At 40.6% G+C, this 23,047-nt stretch overlaps 1 protein-coding gene across 4 annotated transcripts in view; it reads left to right on the top strand.

Annotated features, from left to right (window-relative positions):
• The window catches only part of ddr1 (discoidin domain receptor tyrosine kinase 1), a 55,781-nt gene extending 34,943 nt beyond the window's left edge, over positions 1-20,838 (top strand). Inside the window, exons 10-20 of one of the 4 annotated variants that reach the window (XM_042489310.1) lie at positions 3,320-3,472; positions 5,075-5,131; positions 6,265-6,431; positions 10,144-10,351; positions 11,397-11,474; positions 14,352-14,653; positions 14,744-14,871; positions 16,213-16,410; positions 16,528-16,795; positions 17,231-17,380; positions 18,130-20,838. In XM_042489310.1, coding sequence (XP_042345244.1) covers positions 3,320-3,472; positions 5,075-5,131; positions 6,265-6,431; positions 10,144-10,351; positions 11,397-11,474; positions 14,352-14,653; positions 14,744-14,871; positions 16,213-16,410; positions 16,528-16,795; positions 17,231-17,380; positions 18,130-18,270 — 1,850 coding nt within the window. In that variant the 3' untranslated portion in view covers positions 18,271-20,838. Of the gene's footprint in view, positions 1-3,319; positions 3,473-5,074; positions 5,132-6,264; positions 6,432-10,143; positions 10,352-11,354; positions 11,475-14,351; positions 14,654-14,743; positions 14,872-16,212; positions 16,411-16,527; positions 16,796-17,230; positions 17,381-18,129 lie in introns of all 4 variants that reach the window. The other 3 variants (XM_042489309.1, XM_042489311.1, XM_042489312.1) reach the window with 3 other exon arrangements.
• The last annotated feature ends 2,209 nt before the right edge of the window (positions 20,839-23,047 follow it).

Genomic DNA, 23,047 nt, shown 5'->3' with positions numbered 1-23,047 from the left:
ACAGCCGTGGTCGGTGGCGTTTTCAGGTTATCCGTCCATCTGTCCGTCCCATTCTTGTGAACGGATATCTCAAAAATGACTCAAGGGAATTCAGATCTGACACAAATGTCCTCTTGGACTCAAAGATGAAGTGAGTAGATGTTAATGGTCAAAGGTCACTGTGACCTCATGTCATTTTCATGGCTGTGATATCTCAAGAACTACTTAAGGGATTTTTTAAATTAAATTTGGCACAAACATCCACTTGGACTCAACATTGATTTGATTAGATTTTGTTGGTCAAAGTCACGTTGACCTGGGTTTCTTTTATTCTCATCAGTGCCAAATCTGAAGAAGGCCTTGAGGGAATTCATACGCTAATCATGACTAAATTTCACACAAATGTCTTATAGCATAAATTGTGATGAAAAGTGATGGCATTTTTTGTCCAAAATTTCAAAGGTCAACTTCACTGTGACATCATAATGTTCTGCAAAAACATTTTTCTGGCTATTATTCAACACCTTAAGACAGAACGAGAGGCATTTGGTCGGATACTTAACTGGTGACACTAATCTTGAGTGTCCATCTGGAAAATGAGATCTTCTGTACTGCCGGGTTGAAGATGTGTGTTAAGCATCCACATTTTAGAATTTGTAACTTCTTCACAGCAATATCTATATCTGAAAATATGCCTACTGTGATGTCTACATATGAGTCTGGACAGATATGGATGGAAACTGCAACTTGACTGGTTGGCTGAGGCACACAACTGCGAGGCGGTAATTCTAGATTCGTATGTGTTTCTATGGCTCTGACAGGCAGTGTTTCTTCTATAGAGGCTCTGCATATATCCTAGCAACTATGCCTGGCACTGTCCAGCAGAGATTTGGCTGTGCTCAAACAATAGCTAAATATAGACAATATGAAAAGAGATACCTGAAAAAGCTTGTTGTACCGTGGGTGTAAGTCCAATCAGCATTCATAAAATGCACAAAGTAAAAGTCAGATGGAGTGACATTGATGAGAAATCTGATGACAGAATCATATTCAGAGTTAAGTTTCTGTCCTTGCTGTGTGTGTGTGTAATTTATTTTAAGGGTTCAGATTTTTCACAGTCAAGGCCCTTGTCCAGACTCTGGCAGGGTTTCAACAGAAAAATAATTCCTTTTGTGCTTGATAAAAAAAATCATAGGGGATGGCGCAACCCCAAACTGAGATGTCTGTCACTTATGCTTTATAGCTTCTCTTATTCATTTTACAGTTTAACAGAATCAGAAAGTGCTAAAATGCCTGTTTTTGTATCTGTTTTCTTATCTTCTCTATCTACCTTTTTACTGGCTGAAACGGACCCACGCAGCAAACAGAAATGGTGTTTCGATATCTTCTGCGAAGATAGGATTAATGTGTATCTGATTGGAAGTCAGATAGAGGACTCGTCTGCTTCTCCTCCATCTGAGGTTGCTGTGACTAATTAAACTGTCCTCTCTACTCAAAAGGACTGTCAGTTTTAGCGTGATAAGAATCAGTGAAGTGCTCAGTAATCACACCGGACTCAGGTAGGTAAAATGAACTGACCCTGAGGTGGCACGTCTGGTTGCTGGACTTGTGCCAGTACGGTAATAAATAACTGCAGTGTCGTACCAGTATCAACAGTAGCCTGCTTTAAGGTCATGACACGAGCTAGCGTTATGGCTGCAAGAGTTTACACCACCAAAACTACTAAATCTCACACACTAATACTCTTATATGGGACAGAGCGGACTTACATTTCGTCCTTTGGCACCAGGAACACATCTTTCTACCTCTGTGACAAACTGTCAGTTTGGCAACAATCCAGCAGGCTAACTCTCTAAAACAGCTGATGTTATTATTATTGGCAGAAATGGGATATAATATAATAAGTATGGGTTCTTTTTTGTATAATCACCAGAAAATAAGACTTGTGTTTTCGTTACCTTTAGAATGATCGGTTTATATCTACATAAGGAGCGGGTCCTCGTCCATTGAGTCCGCCATCTCATTGCCATGTTTTTACAGTAGCACAGAACAAACACCAACAAACAGACAAACCAAACACCAGCAACAAATTGGGCCATTCTCATTTTCGCTTCTACCACCGTACCTGAACAGCATCAGAAAATCAGAATCAGAAATACTTTATTGATCCCTGGGGGGAAATTGTGGTCTGTTACATTGTCTCTGATGCCAGAATAGAGAATTATAAAAAGCAGAATGAATTAAGTATGTAAAAATATAAAATGGAAATAAAGTAATAGTAAGCAATTAGCACTAATATGTAAATATTTAAAAATAAAAGTATGTATAATCTACTGAGTATGTAAAATGTGTAAAAATATAAATGTAAAGAAATACATTAATAGACAATAAGAAATAGTATGTGGATATTTAAATTATAAATATGTAGAATGTGCTGAGTGTGTTAAGTGTGTAAAATATAAAAATGTGCCTTTTGCTACAATACAATATGTAAAACTAGCATGTAAGTTCAAAATATAAAAATATGAATATATGTGCAATGCTACAGTGAACAACAGAGATAAACATAACTAAGAATAACAATAATATATACAATATGTGTCACATGCACCAACCAAAACCAATGATTTTTAGCGTGAACCTGCTTTATTCAGTGTTTTTACCTGTTTAAACCACCTGGTGCATTTGTTTTGGTGACTAACAGACCTCTGCCGAAAAGTCAACTCCTGGATCTGACTTTTCGGTCAGGATCTTACGTTATCAGAGGAAAAAAGGTGAGGTTAGCATTGGTGGGTGCTGGGATTGCGGCCCATCTGCAGTGTGCCAAAAAGCAAAGGAGAATGACTGATTTGTAACATAAAAGTGCTTTTTTTCTGTGTATTTACTGGTTTAAATCACCTGTTCTGTTTGTTTTGGAGAAGAGGAGACTTCTGCAGATAATTCAGCTCCCAGTAAAAAACACCTGAACAGTGAACAGCGAAAGAATTCTAATCACGATAAATTTCAGCTGATTGCAATCTGCAATCTTCACCACTAAATGCCACTCAATCTTTCACACTGCTCCTTTAAAGCAGCAATGGTTAGTTGGCCAAGGTAACACTTTGTCAGTGCACAATCATTCAGAGTCAGTCCTCAGTTTGACTTTAAATTAGTCAAAAATAACATATTGAATACAATCTCGTGGGATGAATACTAAAACACAACCAGCTGTGACCACATCCACCGTTTCCCAACAGCCGAGGACAACCAGACGGTGTGTTGTGCCCTACGGAAACCCCCTAAACATATAAAACATGATTCATTTTTATTAAATTATCTTTCTCTTTTCCTCCTTATCCAGAGCCGTTTGAGGAGGATGTCACAGAGTCTGATTCATTTCCTCCGAATCTTCCAAAGATTCCCACCACCAGTTCCTCTCCTCCTCCTGTCAACCACACCTCCTCCTCTCCCACGACGAGCCGCAGCTCCTCCAACACCACCGCCGGCCCATCTGGTGAGTCCTGCTATTCCTCCTCTTCCTCTTTTTCTTCCTTCTCTTCACCCTCAACATCTTTGTGTATTTACTATCTTTCTCTCCACCAACCATCCTCATCCCCTTTCGTCACCCACCTCGCTGCTTCATCCACATTACTGCTCTCTAATTCCCCTGATCTCTCCCTCATCACCTCTAGTCTCTGTGCTCGTCTTTTTCTCTGCAGTTGTGATGAGTGTGAGCATGTCGGCAGTGTGTCTAAGCCATGTGTCTAAAGCAGAGCCAAAGGCAGGCAGTGCCAAAGGAGGCCCATGTCTGACTCGCCTCCCTCTTTATCACGAGCCCTGAAATCCTTTGGCTTTGTGCCAAACATTTGCTGAACCAAAGTCAGTGCCGGATGCTAATCTTACACTTTTCATTGTGCATAAAGGGCAAGGGAAATATGGCTTAAAATTAAAGGTCAAATGTTTTAATTTATAATTCTAAGTTTTTTTTATCAGCTGTGTTTGGTTATAACCCTTTGAAACCTGGAGCGACATCATTTTCCTTGTGCTGCTCTCAGTTGCTTTTCGCAAGTATTACAACCTTTGAACGCTGGTGCAATTTATTAAAAAAGAAAGGGAAAAAGGCAATGAGCACTTTGGTAATAAATGTCTCAAAAAAATGTAAAAAAAAAAAAAAAAAAAAAAAAAATTTTTTTTTAAAAAAACTAGAAAAAATAAAAATGAAAAAAAGTTTGAACAAAACTATATTTATAATCATCATAATTAGACATTTAAAATTATTGTTACAAAATTATCAGGGCCAGTGTTAACGCAGTTATCACAGTGCAATTAAGGTCTGTACATAAAGTTTAAAAAAAAATTGGTTTTATTGTATTACTCGCCAGCCAACATTACTGTCCCCAAGAGACTGCACCGGGCTTAAGAATACTTTGAATACCCAAGAAATCCAGAAAAAATTTTGGCGATGGAAAAAACGGCACAGGGATCCCTTGACCTCTGACCTCAAGATATGAGAATAAAAATGGGTTCTGAGGGAACTCCCTTTTAAAAACATGCCCACTTTATGGAGTAGTGTGCTGTTATTTGATTCCTAATCAAGGCAATCTGGTAAAAATTGCTTTATCTTATCAATATGGACCTCAAAACTGTTTTGAAATGCAAAATAACGTGATAAAAACAATGCTATTAATTGTGATTAACTATTAAAATTCTGCAAATAATTGAGATTAAAAAAAAAGTTTTTGACAACCCAAATAACTATAATTTTAAGCATTTTTTAATGACCTTTTCAGGGTCATTTTTTTACTTTTTACTTTAAAATGTTTATTTATTTTTTGCAAACTAATGGTAATTGTCTTTTTCTTTTTCCTAATTTCTTTCTATTTCCCAATTGCTCTTCTTTTGTTGTTCATTGCCTTTTTCCCCATGTTTTTTTCAAATCAAGCCAATTTGCTCAAGTTTCAATTAAAAAAGTTAAACTTTTAGTGATTTTCATTTACATGGCTAAAAAGCCAAATGAGCCAGAATCCTGCTTTCAGTGATTTCTCCTCCTCATCATCCTCCTCACCACCTCTTTTCTCACACATCCTCCTCCTTTGTCCATCCCTCGCTCCTCCAGAACTCCACACAACCACCTCCTTCACGATGGACACCACTGGTAACTGGACGCTGTCAGGTGAGAGCGCAAAAACAGACAGAGAGGACGATCCGAGTGGCGGGAGCTCGCTCCGTTCGCTCTGGCCCTCCTCCAGCCTCTTGAACTGTCCCTCTGCTCAGAGTATGAACTGTAATGGAGGAGGGAATGCAGGAGCAGGCTTTGGCACTGGGCTCTGTCCCCGGGGTTTGAAGATATACAGCTGGAGGAAAAACACTAACAGCTACAGTACATTATATTTATGTACAATAACAACTTGGCTTCCTGCGGTCTCACAAACTGCATGTTTTTTTCAGGGGCTCTTGTTCTACACAGCTAAACAATACCAGGCTTTTTAAAAAGCTGGAAATGGTTTTGTGTGACGTGTATGCTGCTTTGTCCTTGTAACTGGCTTTATTTAAACGGCTTTGTTTGGGTTTATTTATTACCCGCATGGTGTTGAAGTGACAGAGAGAGAGAGAGAATGAGGGTTGTTTTCTGTTGTCACATTGTGGTTTGTAAATCATTGGCTTGTAAATGTGTGTGTGAGTGCGTGCTTGCAGGTGTATATTTGTGTATACGCAAACGCATCATATATGGCGTGCGTTTCTGTTTTTTGGTCTTTTTAAATGAGCTGTTTGTTCCTGTTGAAGTGGTTTTCAGAGTTTAGTGCCGTTCCATCCCTCATTCAAATACCACGCCACATTTGACCTTCAAGAGAGGAATAAAAAAATAACTGGATGATTCTGATTAATATTTTACTACAAAGCTGAAGCAAAACAGCGTTCACATTCTGTTCTCAGAGCAGCGGGCACTGAGAAGCCCTGTGGTATGAGAGGGCGTACTGAAAGCATACAAACACAGACAATCCCCATCAGATGTTGAGTAAGCCTGATGAAACTATGTTGGTGTGTGTGACCCCAGTGAGTGCGTGACTGTGCTGAAAGAGCTAATGCACACAGACTGAATAGTGCATTAGCTCATGCCAGCTTCTCTCTCTCGCTCTCACACACACACACACACACACACACACACACACACACACACACACACGGTGTTGCATAATAATCTACACACCTCACATCAGACTGACAAATAACACCAGCTTTTCAGACGATCAAGCTCACGCACACACAAACGTCTGACATTTCCGCCCGTAATTTCTCTCCTCTTAGATGCAGAATTTGGTGGCAACACTCCGAGGGCGGGACTTCCTGTTGCCAAGGACGACAGCAGTAATACAGCGATTCTGATTGGCTGCCTGGTGGGCATCATCCTGCTGCTGCTGGCTGTGATCGCTGTCATTCTGTGGAGGCAGTACTGGAAAAAGATACTGGGCAAGGTGAGTCAAGATTAGGGGTGTGAATTTACAGTCTTGCCTGTTGTGGACTGATGGTTGATTTTTTTATTTTTGTTTATCGACCCATACTCACATTAGTAACATTAGTTTGGATCTTTTTTCACATCAGACAAATGAGCTGAAACATCCAATTAAACAATTTGTCTTTCTGACTTGGCTTAAGAACTTATTTTAGGATATACTCCATCCAGCGCTGTTTGTTGTGTGTCAGGGGTGCATGTGTAGGTGTGTGTTAGGTGCATCAGTTGCAGACGATATTCACAGACAGATAAAAAGAACGTGTTAATTAGTTTGGTTCCTGCTGGCTTTCCATGGTTGTAAACAGAACTTTCACCTTTTGATTTGTACCAATATAACAAATTTTCTGATTTACTTGGAGAGAACAAGCACTTCAGCAGTTGTGCTCCTAAATTTACATTCGCTTTGCATAATTTGTGAAAACTGGACAAACAGTTTTTGATGATACGCTGATCTTTCAGCCCACTCACAATATGCCAAACAGCACCTAGAAAAGCCTCAAAACTCCTCAAAGTCATTTGGAGTGATGAGACCAAAACTGAACTTGATAATGATCCAAAAGCAAGTGGCAACCTCCGAAGGTGAAAAATAAAGCTCAGCTATGTACATTTTATTAGGGCCTAAAGTTACGCATATTTAAGGGCGGCGCCGCTTGAGATGTCCACCCTGCACTCCATTACACCTCTAAATATGGTCACTTCTGGCTCCAAAAAACCAAGGTGGCGACAGCTGAAATACCGAACTCGATGCCTCAAAATGTATACAGTCTATGTCCAAAGCAAGAGGCTGCGTCGACCCCTCAGTGGCTACAGCAGCAAATAGTGAAGGCTCTGGAGTGACCATCACAGTCTCCTGACCGCAATACCCATGAGCCACTTTAGGGAAATCTCAGATGTGCAATTCATGCAAGATACCCAAGAATTTACGGGAATTGGAGGCTTTTTGTCAAGAATGGGCAGCCTTACCACCTGAAAAAATAAAGGAGCTTGTTCTCAGCTATTACAAAAGACTGCAAGCTGTCATTGATGAAGGACTAAAGGGCTTAAGAACTAAGAGTATGCACACTTTTGACCAGGACAGTGTCAGGATTTGTTTTTTTTTAATGATTGTATTATTCAGTTTAATTTGTATCTTATTCTTAAGTATAAAAGAAATGTGTTTTGCCCGATCACTGATGTTTCCATAGGGAATGGCGCACATCTTATACATTGGGTATTTAAACCTACGAGCAGTGTTGAATCATTCAGCACCCACATATATATCCTAAATAGAATGATCCTTTGTTTTATAACCTAATTTTCCATCAACTGTGACGGTTCAACTGTGGTATGAGCATTCAAATCAGGCTCCTTAGATTGAATTGTTGACTATTCTGGGTCACTTCAAGTCAAGATTGGGGTCACAAGCAATGTTTTTGTTTATTTCCAAAGCAGCAGTTCCTAATTGCAATTGGTGATTTGGCTGTAACCGTCACTAGTAGTGGATTACCATGCAGTCTTGGTATTAAACTTTTGGATCATCTATCTCTAAGATTTCTCTTATCACCTTGGCACAATAGAGGTAAATTCAATTTTGTTTGTGCTGCTCAAAGCTCTACATCTACTCGATTTCCCTGAAATAATGTCCCAGTTACTCTAAATAAATTCATAGATCTTTTGCTGTTAACAGCTTTCTACAAAATAAAAAACCCTTAGCGGGAAAATGTTTGCTTGTGTGATTAGGCTGAACTGCCCCTTTAACTAAGTTTAAATGATTGATAGCAGGCTGAGATAACGACTGCCGGCCTTTTGGCAGAGTACCTCTGGATCTCCATCTGGACGTGTTGTGGGAATCCTTTTACATTCACTTCAAATTGTTCAAAGATTAGAGGCTGTTTCACTAGTTTGATCACCATCTGCTTCGGGGATTCAGATGATGCTTTTACACTCAGTTGCCAGTTTAATAGATGCAGGAAGGTAAAACCAATGCAGTCTAATGCTGTGTTTTCATATGAGCTCGGTGTTGTGTGCATGATCAGGTACGGACATTGTCATGAGTTGCCCTTTCACACTTAGTACAGAACAGGAGAGAAGCGTCCTAACCTGCTGGAAATGCTCCATTTGTTTTCGGCGAGGGTAGGCGCCTGGGAGTCAGGACACGATGCAAAAAAAAAAGCAGTGTTTTGTTTGCATACCCGATTTGTAAAGAAGCCATTAAGTGTTGGTTTAAAAGAGAGGTGTTAAGGTAAGGTAAGGTAAAGGGTAACAGTTACATCTCATCACTTTTAAGGTAAATCATGTCTTCATGCATAATAAATAAAGTAAATGCATAAAGTGAATTATTGCTATTTTTGGCCTCATATTTAGTCACTACAAGTCATATTGCAGCAGAGCTCAGCTAAGCATAGCTGTAGTGGGTTTGTCTTGTACTGGTTGTGGGTGCGTCCTGTAAGCTTTAAACAAAATATGGCTGCAGCTACACGTTTCACATCTGTACTTGCTTGTGTTGTTTGGGTAGGTGCTTCATAATTTGGTCATATATAATTGAGTGTCTTGCCATTTCTTGAATTAGTCTGGCAGTTTTAGCATTAGCTCTTAATAAAAGAAGTTCCTGGATCTTGCTGTCTCTTCAGTTTGACATTTTCATTGCTGTCTTTATTTAAATGACCCTTCTTGCTCACCCCTGGATGTTTGCATTTTTCCAGTTTTTGCGCTGTTCGCATGATAGAAATGTCATCAACACGCCCACTCGATTACTGTGAAATACCAGGACAATTAACTGCTCCATACTCACATTGGCTCAGTCAGACATGAAACGAACTTTGTAATAAAGAGCCAACAGGTAAAGTCCGTTTTGTGTCTGGTACCGCTGATGTGGAGATTTGCGTTCTGACACACAGTTCCTCCGGTAATGTCTAGATAAGTTCAGATCTACAGTGCATGTGTGAAAGATGTGCAGAACAACAGTCCTGCAATAAATCTACCTTTATGAAGGTTTTATTGTTCAGCTTTTGTTGAAAATGTTTCAAATAGGTGTTTAGAGATAGATTTGTGTTACACTGAGAAGTTTATGTCCCAATATTTAACCTACCTTAGTGTTGCAAATGGATTGAGCATGATATTAATTTCTGTTTTTATTTTGGAAAAACATTAATTTCACATTAATTCACAGTACATAGTCACTATATTAATGCAAATGGATTCACATAGCACTGTACAAACGCAAAACAGGAAAAGTAAAATTGTAATGTGTCAGATATCCATTATACAGTCTAACTCTTCAAGGTTTTATTTTCTAACATTAGTTTTAAACAGTTGAAACAGGGGAAGCTTTCATCTTAGAAACTACAGAGCATTAAAGAGAATAAGAAAAAAATAACAAGTAAGGAGTAATCTGTCACCAAAATTAAAATATATGTCTCACACATTATCACTCCTCTATTCTAAAGTTTTACCCTAAAGGTTTAATGTACTCAGCCTACTTGGTCCAAAAAATGTTCATGTTTTAAATAGCACTTAATCTGGACCAAGATGATGTGCTCTTGAAAAACTTTTTGGCCTCTATGAATGTAGGGTTTATTGGGGGACTTTTTTGTTGAGTTGCATTCATTTTAGCTGTACCTAATAAACAGGCAACTGAGTATATGTTGTTTACACCTTGTATTTCTACATTAACCGTGAACCCTCTGCCCTCGCAGGCCCAGGGCAGTCTATCCAGTGATGAGCTGCGGGTCCACCTGTCAGTCCCCTCGGACAATGTGGTCATCAACAACACGCACAGCTACTCGAGCCGTTACCAGCGCATCCACACTTTCCCCGATGACCGCGATCATGACAGAGAGGGAGAAGGAGAGTATCAAGAACCCATTGCTCTGCTGCGGCCGAGGGATCACAGAGACAGCACAGGTAAGATACAAACACAAGGTCATGGATTTCATTCACAGATATGACTGGTTCTGTTGTTTGTGTCAGAGCTGATTGTTTCAGTCCAAAATAAAAAAGCCATTTAGTTCAGTGGCGTGACACAGAACATGCAGACATGCAGTAAAACATACCACATGCTAAATACTTGTTGACAGGGATTGATCTATAGTCAACCACACGCAACTGGCATGGAGTCTGGAAAATATGAAACAATGCAATATTCCATATGTACATAATTTCAATTTCTGCAAACATGTATGCGGTTTGTTCGGACTGCTTAGTTTGCGTGCCTGTGTTTGTGCTCTCACGAACCCCCGATTCTTGATCATATCAATGAGCAAACTTATGTGCAAAGAGGAAGCAGCAGGAGGAGAACAAAATGTGGCATACATATCAAGAAAACAATGGTATTCCGATGTATTTCACCACACCAAACAAAAAGTAAATCAAACCAAACACCCCGCGAGGAAGAGTGCCTCCATGAAGATGCTCAGCACGGAGGGGAGCACAAAGGAGCCATTGTTCTGGGAAAAGGGAAGAAAAAATAAAGAGGGAGGAGAAAGAGAGGAATAATGAGAGAAAAGGCATTCCTTCACTTGCATTGCACCACAGGAGGTCTGCATGCCGTCTTTACGAGGCGCCTGTGTGAGTTTGAAATAACACGAGTAACAGAAACATTATTTCATCCACTGGTTTTTGTTGTGTTTGAGTTGTGTTAACTTTGCTTGTTCTTGCTATTCTCCATCTGTTCTGTGCTCCATGTGTCAGTGCACCCCTCCCTCCTCCTCCGCCCCCTCGGATTATAATGGATATGCTAACAGTGTCATGCTAATGGTTGTTATTGTGTTTTGTTGTGTGTGTGTGTGTGTGTGTGTATGTGTGTGTTTTGTGCCACTTTGTACGATCCGTATGATACATATCGTGGTTCCTGCATCTACCCCGCCCCGTACCGTGTGTGTGTTTGTTAACGTGTGTGTCCTCCCAGCCTTGCTGTTAAACAACCCAGCCTATCACCTGCACCTGTCAGATCACAGGAAAAGTTCGAGACCTCTAGTCGTCCCCAACACCACACAGGCTCAGGAAAAGAGCCTCAATGTGCCCCAGGGTAAGAGACCTCGGACTGGGCCAACACAGTTAGGAGGGGCCCTAACTCTCTAGTTGCCTACCTGTCTGTCTGTCCACGGCTGAGGCTTCAGAAGTACTCTCACCGTCACTGTACAAAGAAATGCTTCTGGGAGATAATTAGTGTCTTCTGCATGTGTCTGACCTTCATCATCCATCCTCTTACTCACCTAATTAGTACCTCTCATTCACTCATCGCTTGGTTTAACTGTGTTTGAAGGGATAGTTTGGAATTTGGGGAATATTACAAATTTTTATACTTTCTCAAGGACCAGCAAACTGAAAGATGCGTCTGTCTAGGAAGCCTGACTCTGTTGACTCTGTTGATGACAATGTCTAGCTGTTGTTCCACCACAGAGACTGTATGTAAAGATGGACAACTTGTCTCCACTCTCTTATGTAAAACTGACACCAACATATTCAAGATACAGCCACCGCCATCTTGCGCTGCTGATGTGATATGGTGCCAAAGTCTGCACAGGAGCCATCTCTGCAGTATGGTGTTCCCCCCTTTTGACCAGTTGCGAGCAGCACCATTGAGCACCAGCACACTGAATGGCACACAGCTGTCGATCATGACGTCAAACCCCCTCCCCTTTTTTTTTTTTTTAGCATCAAATAACTGTTTAAACCTTATCAGAAAAAAAATCTCCATTTGAACAGACATCAGCTAAGAACTACCTAAAATGACAGAAACCATCTTTTGGAAAAATTTGATGTTTATTTTTTACTTTTTTTTTTCTTTTTTGTGATCAAATGTTTTTATTCACACCAAACAAGAAATTATTGCTAATACCATACAGGATGGGCACATGTTTGGCAACCATTTATTATTATTATTATTATTATTATTATTATTATTATTATTAGCCTCTTCCCTTACCCACTCCAAGTGCCTGGACAATTCAAAGAAGCAGTACAGTTAAAAAGAAAGATGGGACAGATAAAGCTACAACAACAAGTTTTGAGTTTAGTTTAGTCTCACAATTGGACTTTAATTTTCTCAGCTGCCACATGCCAAGACATAATATTCTCTTGTTTTGATTTGTGGATGCTCGCTGTGGATATTTCCAAATAAACAATAATAATAATGAAGAATGTACAACACCAATGTGAAATGCGTGTGTGAGGTGGCTTCTATCTTATTGCAGCAAGTTTTTTTCCATCATTGTAAACCATCATTGTACTTGTTTAGAGCTAATTAGCAAATATTGGCATGCTAACATGGTTTAGACACGGCCAGGATGGGAGAATGTAAGTATGCGGACAGCATTTAGAGCACCGCTGTGCCTCACAGAGCTGCAGCACGTCTGCACTAGAACCAAAGTTTTATAGAATGGTGCAGGAATGAGTCCTAAAACCTGGAAATGAATTAACATCTTAGCAGTCCCGATTGTTTGCCTCCTGGTTCCCTCGTCTCAAAGTAAATAGGTTTTTTAAAATGGGTTTTTGGTTAGATGCCTGAAATACGGTCTGTGGTTAACACGAGCTTAAGAGACTTTCAGGTTTTGTTCTACAAAAAAAAACTGTCAGTAAATTTCCCACTCATGAATTTTGAAGCCTTTATGTGTTAAAAACTGTCGCAAAAAAATGGCTGGATGGTAATGCAGCACATCATCACACCAATGCCATTGAAGACATTAGACCATAGTGTCGTTAGTTTATAGCCAAACGTTAGCTTTTTACTTTGGTCAGTTGTATTTAGGCTTCGACAACCCTGAAAGTGGTGGAAGATTGTCATGCTGGACAAAAGATGTAAGTATCATAAACATTTGTTTGCCACAGAGCTTATTTTCTGCAATAACCCAAAATCCAAAAAAAAAATCCAACTGGCTTTATGAGGGAACCAGGGCAACGTTAACTTCCAGGCGGGCCAAGATCTTAACCTAAATCTTGCTATGTGAGTCTGTAAAATCACAAAGGCACCACTTGAAAAAAAAGGCAATGCTTTACGGGGTTCAGTGTTTAGTAGGATACTTTTTGCCCTGAGGCAACACTTTTTCTTCATCTTTGTAATAAATACAGCATCAATCTTAGCAGATAGATTAAACTGCAGGGTCCCTATTCGTGGCAGGGTGTGCACTGGGTTAGAAAGTTTCCCATCATCATCATCTGCATTATCATTTTAACAAAGGTGTAACAACTTAGTATTCAGCCACACTCTCCACAAGTCTTTGACTTATGCGCGCTGTCAGAGCCTTGTGGAAGCTGATCATGTTGAATGTTAAGTTGTTACACCTTTGTTGAATTAAAACTTTAAATTTTATCTGCAAGTAGAGCTGTAGATCCTTATTTAGTTTTAAAGTTAATCGAAAAGACAGATACAATGTCCCAGGAAGATTGATTCTTTCAAAAAAAAAGTTCGACTTATCCATCACAAGAAGTTCAGTTATGCGTTTTTCTGATTTTAATACCTGCTACATGATCCCGCAGACATCTAGGAATGAAGAAAAATAGTAATATTACGCACTGCAAGGCTGATCCTATGCATATGTGTTGTAGCCAAGGCTTTTCTATCTAGTAAAGACTTGAAAAAAGTAACACAGATTTTACTTTAATGCTTTTCTGTAACTCTTTGCCTTTTTTATTATCCAGCATTTTATTGTATGAGGTTTATTATTTCTGTTCTCTTCACAGAAGCTTGTGAAAATTGTTGCACAAAGAGTTTTTTGGTTTTTATGGTCCAAAGAGATTTCTCCCAAATCCAAACTATTCCTTCATAACAAGATGTCTGGACTTGTGATAGCATGTGACTCTTTCACTGACAAACCGCCTTCAAGCAAAGCAAAGTTGTTTTTAATTACACAGTTCTTCTAATCTCTCCATTTCATCCACCCTGTCTGTCTCTTCCTCCCTGCAGCCTGTGGTTTGGAAATGGACATGGAGAAGGGTTTCCCCCCGACTCAGGAGGAGCCTCCTCCCTACCCCGGCTCCCCTCCTTACCCTTCCCTGTCTCCCCCCGTGTCTCCCCCACTGCCTCCCAGTGTTCCTCATTATGCCGAGGCAGACATCGTGAGCCTGCAGGGCGTCAGTGGTAACAACACCTACGCAGTGCCTGCTTTGGCCTCCTCAAGCCCCGGGGCCGACGCTGCCCCTTTGCCGGAGCTGCCACGCCAGTGTCTCATCTTCAAGGAGAAGCTGGGAGAGGGACAGTTTGGAGAGGTGAGGAATGACCTTAAAAGAATGTGTGCGGGGGTGGAGGAAGGGAGGGGAGATTGTTCTCTAACAATGTCTGTGTTCATTTGGTGAAAGGTGCACCTGTGTGAAATCGAAAACCCTCAGGACCTTCCCAACTTGGAGTTCCCCTTCAATGTGAGAAAAGGTCGCCCTCTTCTGGTAGCAGTGAAGATCTTGCGCCCGGATGCCTCCAAGAATGCCAGGTCTGTAACATCATACACTGCCGGGCCTGGCCTCTGTGCTGTTCATAGTTTTTCTTTCCACTTTTACAGCTTATTTCCTCCTTTCCCCTTTTGTATGTGTTCCTCGAACTGCAGCTGGTCATTAAATTTCTGGAATGTCAGGGCACATTTAGAGTTGCAGAGCAGAAATTCGATCGATTTCCTTGAGAAGTCAGGAAGTATCAAGGAATTCCTGGGAAAAAATATATGTTAAGGAATGCACAATTAGGCCTTAAAAGTCCAAAAAAAAGTGTGAATAAATTGTTACAAACATTTCTTCTAATTTATTCTAATTCTCTAATTCATCTTTTAATTTAATTTTGGCAAAATTTGCCATGCTCTTCTGCATGAAAGTGCACATTTCTGATTTTACAGATCTTGGAAACTACCACTCAACTGAGTACTGTCTTTTTACTTTATACTTGCACATACCTGTTTGAAAAATGTAGATTAACTTAACTCACTCTAATAGCAATATTCCTGCATAAAACATATATCTGCACAGGGCCACATATATATACCACCATCTTTTTGAATAAGAAAACAATGATTTGGGGCGTTCTGTGGCTAACCTGGTGGAGCTGGCACCCCGAGGCTGCTGTCCTCACTGCAGCAGCCGCAGGTTCGACTCTGTCCTGTGGTTCTTCGCTGCAGGTCATCCCCTCTCTCTCTCTCTTTCTCTCTCCCCTTTTAACGCTTGAGCTGTGATATCTCATAAAGGCAAAAAGCCCAAAATAAATATTTTAATTCAGAAAACAATGAGTTGTCCTTAAATTAGTCTTGAAATTGTTAAAAATTATCGTGAAAGTCTTAAAAAGCATTAAATGTAAGCGTCTGATTCCTGTAGACACCCTGAATGTGTTGTGGTCAACTATGACATTGCATGTATGTTCAGCACAAGCAGAGCAGAGATTTCTTTCCTCCTGTCAAATAAAAGTCCAAATGTTTTCTCATACTTAGCCCTGGTTTGAACTTCCAGCTCCTGAGGATGAAATATCTGGGCGTCAGTGGTTTTCTAGATGTTTGACTCTTTTCACCAGCTGCTTGTTTACTTTGGCTCTCTGCCCTTTTGGCTCTGGGCAGGTACAGCTCATTTCTTGTTGAGCTGACGTGCTGAGAGGGGCTGTCCACGGGTTTTATACGGGATGTTAGTGAGAGCTGGAGCAACACAAACATATTGACCAGCAAAACAAATCAATGAGGTGGAAAGCCACCTAGAGCTGCAGGCAGGGGGGTTTTGATCCAAAAGGTTTACTTTGCATTTGACCTAAAATTAGCGTGTTTTTCTCTGATGTCCTTCATTCTTTCTTTTCATCCTGGTAGGAATGACTTCCTGAAGGAGGTGAAGATCCTGTCTCGCCTTAAGGACCCGAACATCATCCGTCTGCTGGGAGTGTGTGTGAGCAGCGATCCTCTCTGTATGGTCACTGAGTACATGGAATGCGGAGACTTGAACCAGTATCTGTCTCACCGAGTGCTTCTGGACAAAACGGGGCCTACACACAACACCCCGACCATCAGGTAAACCAGAAATGTGTACACAAACATCGCACATATACACAGATATAAAAAAGAGAACACAGAGCTATACATTTATTTATTCATTATTTCCTTCATTTATCAACTCTTCCCCCTCAGTTACCCGGCCCTCATCTCCATGGCCAGCCAGATTGCGTCAGGAATGAAGTTCCTCTCTTCCCTCAACTTTGTGCACCGGGATCTAGCCACGCGTAACTGTCTGGTCGGAGGTGAGAGAGGTGAGAGCGGAGAGGATCGGGGTGGGGAGCGTCACATCAAGATAGCTGACTTTGGCATGAGCAGGAACTTGTATGCTGGAGATTACTACAGGATCCAGGGCCGCGCTGTGCTGCCGATTCGCTGGATGGCCTGGGAGTGTATACTCATGGTAAGAGGACAGGAATGTGTGTGTTTGTGTATCTGATGGTGTGTGATAGCTGTGCCACAGTTTTTTATATATCATTTTGGATTGATAATTTTATTTATTTGTTTATTTATTTTTGTATTTGTTTAAAAATCCAGTAGTTAAGGTACTAAAAAAACAGGTGAAATATAGATTAGGAAGTCATTTATACAAAAATCCATGTGAAATTAAAAAAAATATAGTATTTCCATTTTCAAATGTACCAACGACTTTAAGAGGAGTCTGTTGCACAGTTAAAAGGTCAAAAATCCCATATCGGTCGGGCTCTACATAACAGTAACTTACCAGCACTGCTTGTATGTAAAATTTCCCTCCCTTTGGATTGGTGTTGGTAATACTTGTCATAGTGATGGAGATTATATTGATGAAGATTATATCTGTGTGGTTGCATGCTCTCAGGGTAAGTTCACCACAGCCAGTGATGTGTGGGCATTTGGGGTCACTCTGTGGGAGATGCTGAGCGTTTGTCAGGAGCAGCCGTACTCCAACCTCACAGATGAGCAAGTAATCGACAACGCTGGAGAGTTCTTCAGAGACCAGGGCAGACAGGTACTAACACAGTCTTTTTCTGTCAGTTCACAGTTCATTTATAATAACACATGCTTTGCTCTTACTGATAAAAAACGATCTTCACTCTCCTGAACTGTTTTTAAATTGGGCTCATACTGACTTCAAAGCAGTAACAACACAAGCTCATCATTTACCATTTGTTCATGATCTCAGAGGCCCTCTAGTGGCTGGTCTTTGGGCCACACCTTCTTTATCTGAGCATGTAGTAACTCATAGTTTAAATCACATTTCTTAAATGGACAGTTCACCCCCATATCAAAAATACATATTTTTCCTCTTACCTGTAGTGCTTGTTATCAATCTAGATTGTTTTGATGTGAGTTACCGAGTGTTTGAGATATCGGTTGTCTGTCTTCGGTATAATGGAACTCGATGGCACTTGTGGTGCTCCAAGCGGCAAAATAATGAATTTGGAAAAGTCAACAGCAATGTCTTTTTCCAGAAATCATCAGTCTGATTCTCAAGATAATCCACAGACCTCGCATAAAAAAAGGAGAAAATATGCACTATAGATATGGGAGGAAACTTTGTCATTAAAACCAGTTAGAGACATGTTAATCTCTCGCAGACAAACTGTGTTAAACCAACAGGAGTGAAAAAGTGATAAACATATCTGATAAAATGACTAATTTCAGAGTTTAAACCTGGTGTGCTTTATCAAACATGAAAAATATATTAAAATAAAGAAAGTCTCCCTTATTAAATTGCCTCTTGCCTCTCTCTTGCAGGTGTATCTGAGCAGACCGGCTGTGTGTCCTCAGGGTCTCTATGAGCTCATGTTGAGCTGCTGGAACAGAGACTGCAAGCTCCGCCCGTCCTTTGCCGACATCCACTCCTTTCTTACCGAGGACGCCATGAACATGGTGTAAAGAGAGAAACAAAAAGACAAAGGCAAATGCTAAAGATGGGAAACGCCTCATACGTTTTTGCATCCTTGCTACAGTCGGTATGTGTGGTGGAGGTGGTGCACGGAAGAGGCAGATGAGAAGGGTGAGTGGGTTGCTTGCTTTTGTAGTCATACTTTTTTGGGTGGTTGGGGCTGAGACACCGCTGGTTCGGTTCATTTCCACATCAGATCCCCATCCCCAAAACTAACCCCAGCTTTAGACAAGTAACAGTCCGGGCTACATTTCACAGGTGGTGGGTGCAATCTGCATAGGACCTTTCTCTCTTCTCAGTTACTTTAACATCACTGGTGCTTAAGTGTTGTAGAGTTAATGCCACAGGAAGCTTAGCAGAGGCTAAACAGAAAAAATACTCCAAACTACAGATATAGCAAGCAGACAAACAGTTAAATACATGCCTTTTATTCATCCATCTCAAATGCTACATGTAGGATAACAGGTGAAGGTGCACGACGCGCAAAATTCTCCGAACATCAGACATGAAAGTGCACGCACAGGGATTGCCTTAGTATTTACAGTATGTATAGCGTACTGTACACATTACAGTCAGTCAAATTCCACAAGATTAGTCCATGCTTCAGCCCCACCAATGATTATCTTCTAGAAGTCCATGAAAGAGTTTCAGACATGGATTATGGCTGTCTAGAACATGAGAGATCTCACCATGTTTGCCAACCCTTCAATAGTCCTCGATCAGCCTTTCAGAGTGACCCACATCCACATCTGCAACTCAAAGTTATTGTGGATTAGCGTAAAACGATGTGGACCAGACAACAGCAGCCCTCTTTCTGCAAAGCAATTACACCAACTTTGCTCTCAACCACCAAACCACCCCGTTGTAGTCAAAAAGCCCAAGCAGTTTTTGAACCCCATCTTTGAGTCACATAGACTAACTGTATCTCTGGTGCCAAATGGACTTCTCAAACTTGAGAACACAGGCACGGAAGAGGAGGATCTGCTGCTGCCGGTGAGACGCCACCTACAAACTGGCACGGCTTTTCCAAGCAGAAAGAAAATACTGCCAGCCGGGGCAGTGGACAGACGGGACACCATTTAGGTGCGCCTGCTCAGGTGTTTCGGCAATTTTTAGTATCTGGCTGCGATGCAGAAACAAAGGATAGACATAAAATTCCACGACCAGCTGCACTTTAAATCCTCCATGCATATCCCCAGAAACTCTTCTTTGTGAGGAGCCTGATATGATTCCTGTCGATGTGGATTCTAATCACTCGCAGTGATTTCAGATATTTTGCCAGGGGAGATCAAATTCAGGACAGTCTGTCTGCCTTGTTAAATCCTCCCCCACAAGGCATTGCTAAACCATAAGATGTAAAATATTATTTAAAAAACTGAATGACACCATCAATTCATCTCATTTTAAATATATGACAGCCTTTTGTACGCTTTGATGAGACATATTCACTCATCGAATAATCAATCTTTGCTCATCCAAATGCATTACTGTACTATAAAAATCATTGCCTGGAGGGTAGCTCTTTTTTTTTTTTTTTTTTTTTTTTTTTTTTTGCTCAACCAGAACCCTATTTTCCCATGTTTTAAGTAACTAATGGGAATAACATTTTTTGAAATTGGTCCAGTATTGGGAGAAAGTACTGCAACCATCATTTAATGTCCCCTACAGAGACAGACCATTTTGTTAAAGAGTGAGATCCTTTTTGTTTTACCAAAAACAGCCCTGTAATCGCTATCGACAAGCCCACCATTTAAATTGGTAATTTTAGTGTGCATACAATCACTATATTTCACATGTAACTAGGTGAATTAAGGATTTATTTTAACCAAACCAGAGTTGACAATTGTTGGAACAGTGGAAAAACAAACCACAGTATTTTTTTTAATGAATTTCATTTTGTTTTTGACAACTTATAAAGAAGCCTGTCTTAGGATAATTGACAATACTTCTATTGAGATGAAGTCTGGTGGGTCTGGCAACAGCAATTTCAGGGATGTTTCAGGGTCTAGACTGAAAAAGGTACCCTCTAAGGAACTACTCAAACAGGTAATTCTGTGAGTCCTCATTTTAGTGTGAATGTCAACATCAACCTCTGCATCATCCCATTTTAGTACATTAAGCTGACCACGGTAGAATCAATGTTGTCTCTACCTTACTGATTGTATAGCACTGTAAATCAGTCCTGATCAAGATCATCAAGTATAACATGTTTACTGATTGTCAATGGTTGTGCCATTTGAGTCATTTTTGATACACTGTAGTTCGACTAAACCCATATTTTTATATATACTGTATGTACTTTGACACTTCTTGATGTCTGATTTCGTCCTTTTGTGTCTGAAGTTGAGCATAATAGTATGTACATATTTTAAGGACAGAATTGTAATTTCCTTTACTAATATATGGAAAACTCTTTGTTACATTTGGGGTCTTCTGTACCTCTGTAGAACGCTTGCTACATTGATGCCATTGTAATTCATTGTTTATTTTTGTAGATGTTTTAATAAAGTTAACCTTTTCAAATAAATCAAGATGTGCTCTAGGGCTTTCAAAAACTATTATTTTCATGATCAAACAATTTTGTTTGATAAAGCATGACAAAATAGTGAGGAACAAAGGCATTTCATTTTTTCTAAGCACTCAAATTATTTTTTTCTCAGATCAACGGTCCAGTACCCAAAAAGGAAATCATACAGCTAGGGAGTGTACAGTTGACTGAACCATAGAGTTTCTACCAAGTTTACACATACCAATGATGAATGGGCTATTCTGTCTGTACATTAAGTAGACAAAGATCAACACATTACAGTGCATCTATTAACAAAGTAAATAAAAATGAAATTTACATGCATTTACCTTACACTATTAATAGTGATTTTCTAGGTTATGATCACCTGTAACCTGTTAACCCATAAGCTATCTAGATAGAGAAATTTGCATTTTTGCCACCATAGATGGCAGCCCCTCCACAACTAGAGGTAGTTTTAAGGTAGGCACCCAAGAATACTGTCACCAATTAAGTGTCTGACCATATATCTCCCACTCTGTTCCTGAGTTATGATGCTGAGTAAAAGGCCAAAAAAGTGTTCTTGCACAACATTATGATATCATAGTGAAGTTGACCTTTTGAATATAAAATGACAGCAGCTCCATCATTCTATCCTATATAACACTTGCTTTAATTTTTGTCATTTGCCGATGATGTTTTGGCTGAAAACATGTTTTGTGAAGACTCAGTGACCTTGACCGTTGACCACCAAAATCTAATCAGTTGATTTTTGAGTCCAATGTCATCCAAAGTATGACCAAAAGGTTATACAATAGTATGTCCTTCAAAATACGTCCAAAAAGTCAAATTAAAGTATGTCATCAAAAACATGACCAATAAGTCATTCTATAGTATGTCATCCAAACTGTGACCAAAATGTCATATTATTGTATGTCATCCAAAATATGACCAAAAAGTCATTGCATAGTAACACATCATATTTTGAAAAAATGGCATATTGTAGCTTGTAGAGACACATTATAGTACAGCATGTCAAAAAAGGCCAAAAACATCATAATATAGCATGTTGAAAAAAATGCCTAAAAAACAAATAGCATAGCTTGTAGAGACACATCATAGTATAGCATGTCGAATAAAAGGCAAAAAACGTCATAATATAGCATGTCGAAAAATGCCTTAAAACAATATAGTATAGTATGATGGAAAATGTGAAATTTTGATATGTTGAAAAAATGGCTGAACACAACATACTATAGCTTGTGGAGATTGCTCAATGTATAGCATGTTGAATAAAAAGGACAAAAAATGTCATAGCATGTCAAAAAAAAAAATGTTGAAAAACGTCAAATTTTGAGATGCTGAAAAAATGGCTGAAAATGACATGTTATAGCTTGTAGAGACACATCATGGTATAGCATGTCCAAAAAAAGGGCCAAAAACCAAAAAGAGCCCCCCATCTCCACAGGGGTCCTTATGCTGCCCAGCTCCACATGGGTCTTCAGCCACCCAGATCCACGAGGGTCTTCACGCTGTCTGGCTCCTCAACGGTCTTCACGCCACCCAGGTTCACAGGGATCTACAGCCACCCAGCTCCGCAGCTTCTGGGTCGACTTCCAAAGACGCTCCGTCTGCTCCCAGGTCGGCCTCCGACAACGCCTCGTTTGCTCTTGCTCCCGTCTTGTCCTCAGACGACATCTGATCTGCTCCTGTTCTCGGCCTGGCCAGAACCCCTCCCAGACTGCTTGTTGCTGGCTTGGTCGATACCACTCCGAGTGACTTTGAGACTGTTTTTGGGTCGACTGAAGCCTTTCCCTGTGCCCCTTGAACTCTTTCGTGCCTGGCCGGCGTTCGTCCCCATGTTCTTCTGTGTACCTCAGACTTTTGCTAGCTCGGCCAGAGACACTCCCACGCTCCTGTAACTGGCTTGGCTGAGGCCACTGCGGCCTTTGCTGGGTCGTCCGATGCCACTGCAGCTATTGCTGGATCATCAGACGCCACAGCAGCCTTTGCTGGGTTGTCCATCGCCACCACAGCTTCTGGTTTGTCCGATACTGCAACAACTTATGGGTCGTCTGACACTGCCACAGCTTCTGGGGCAGATGACGCCGCCGCTGCTTCTGGGTCTTCCGACACCACCGCTGCTTCTGGGTCGTCCGACACCACCGCTGCTTCTGGGTCATGCAGCGCCAACTCTACCTCGAGGTCATTTGGCGACGGCACTGGTCCAGCTGCCCTGCCTCCGGAGGGGATGCGCCTGC

The sequence above is a fragment of the Plectropomus leopardus genome, chromosome 7 (assembly GCF_008729295.1).
Source record: "Plectropomus leopardus isolate mb chromosome 7, YSFRI_Pleo_2.0, whole genome shotgun sequence".
NCBI classification, from domain to species: domain Eukaryota; kingdom Metazoa; phylum Chordata; class Actinopteri; order Perciformes; family Serranidae; genus Plectropomus; species Plectropomus leopardus.
The sequence above is the reverse complement of the archived record's forward strand: the minus strand, read 5'-3'. Positions and strand labels throughout refer to the sequence as shown.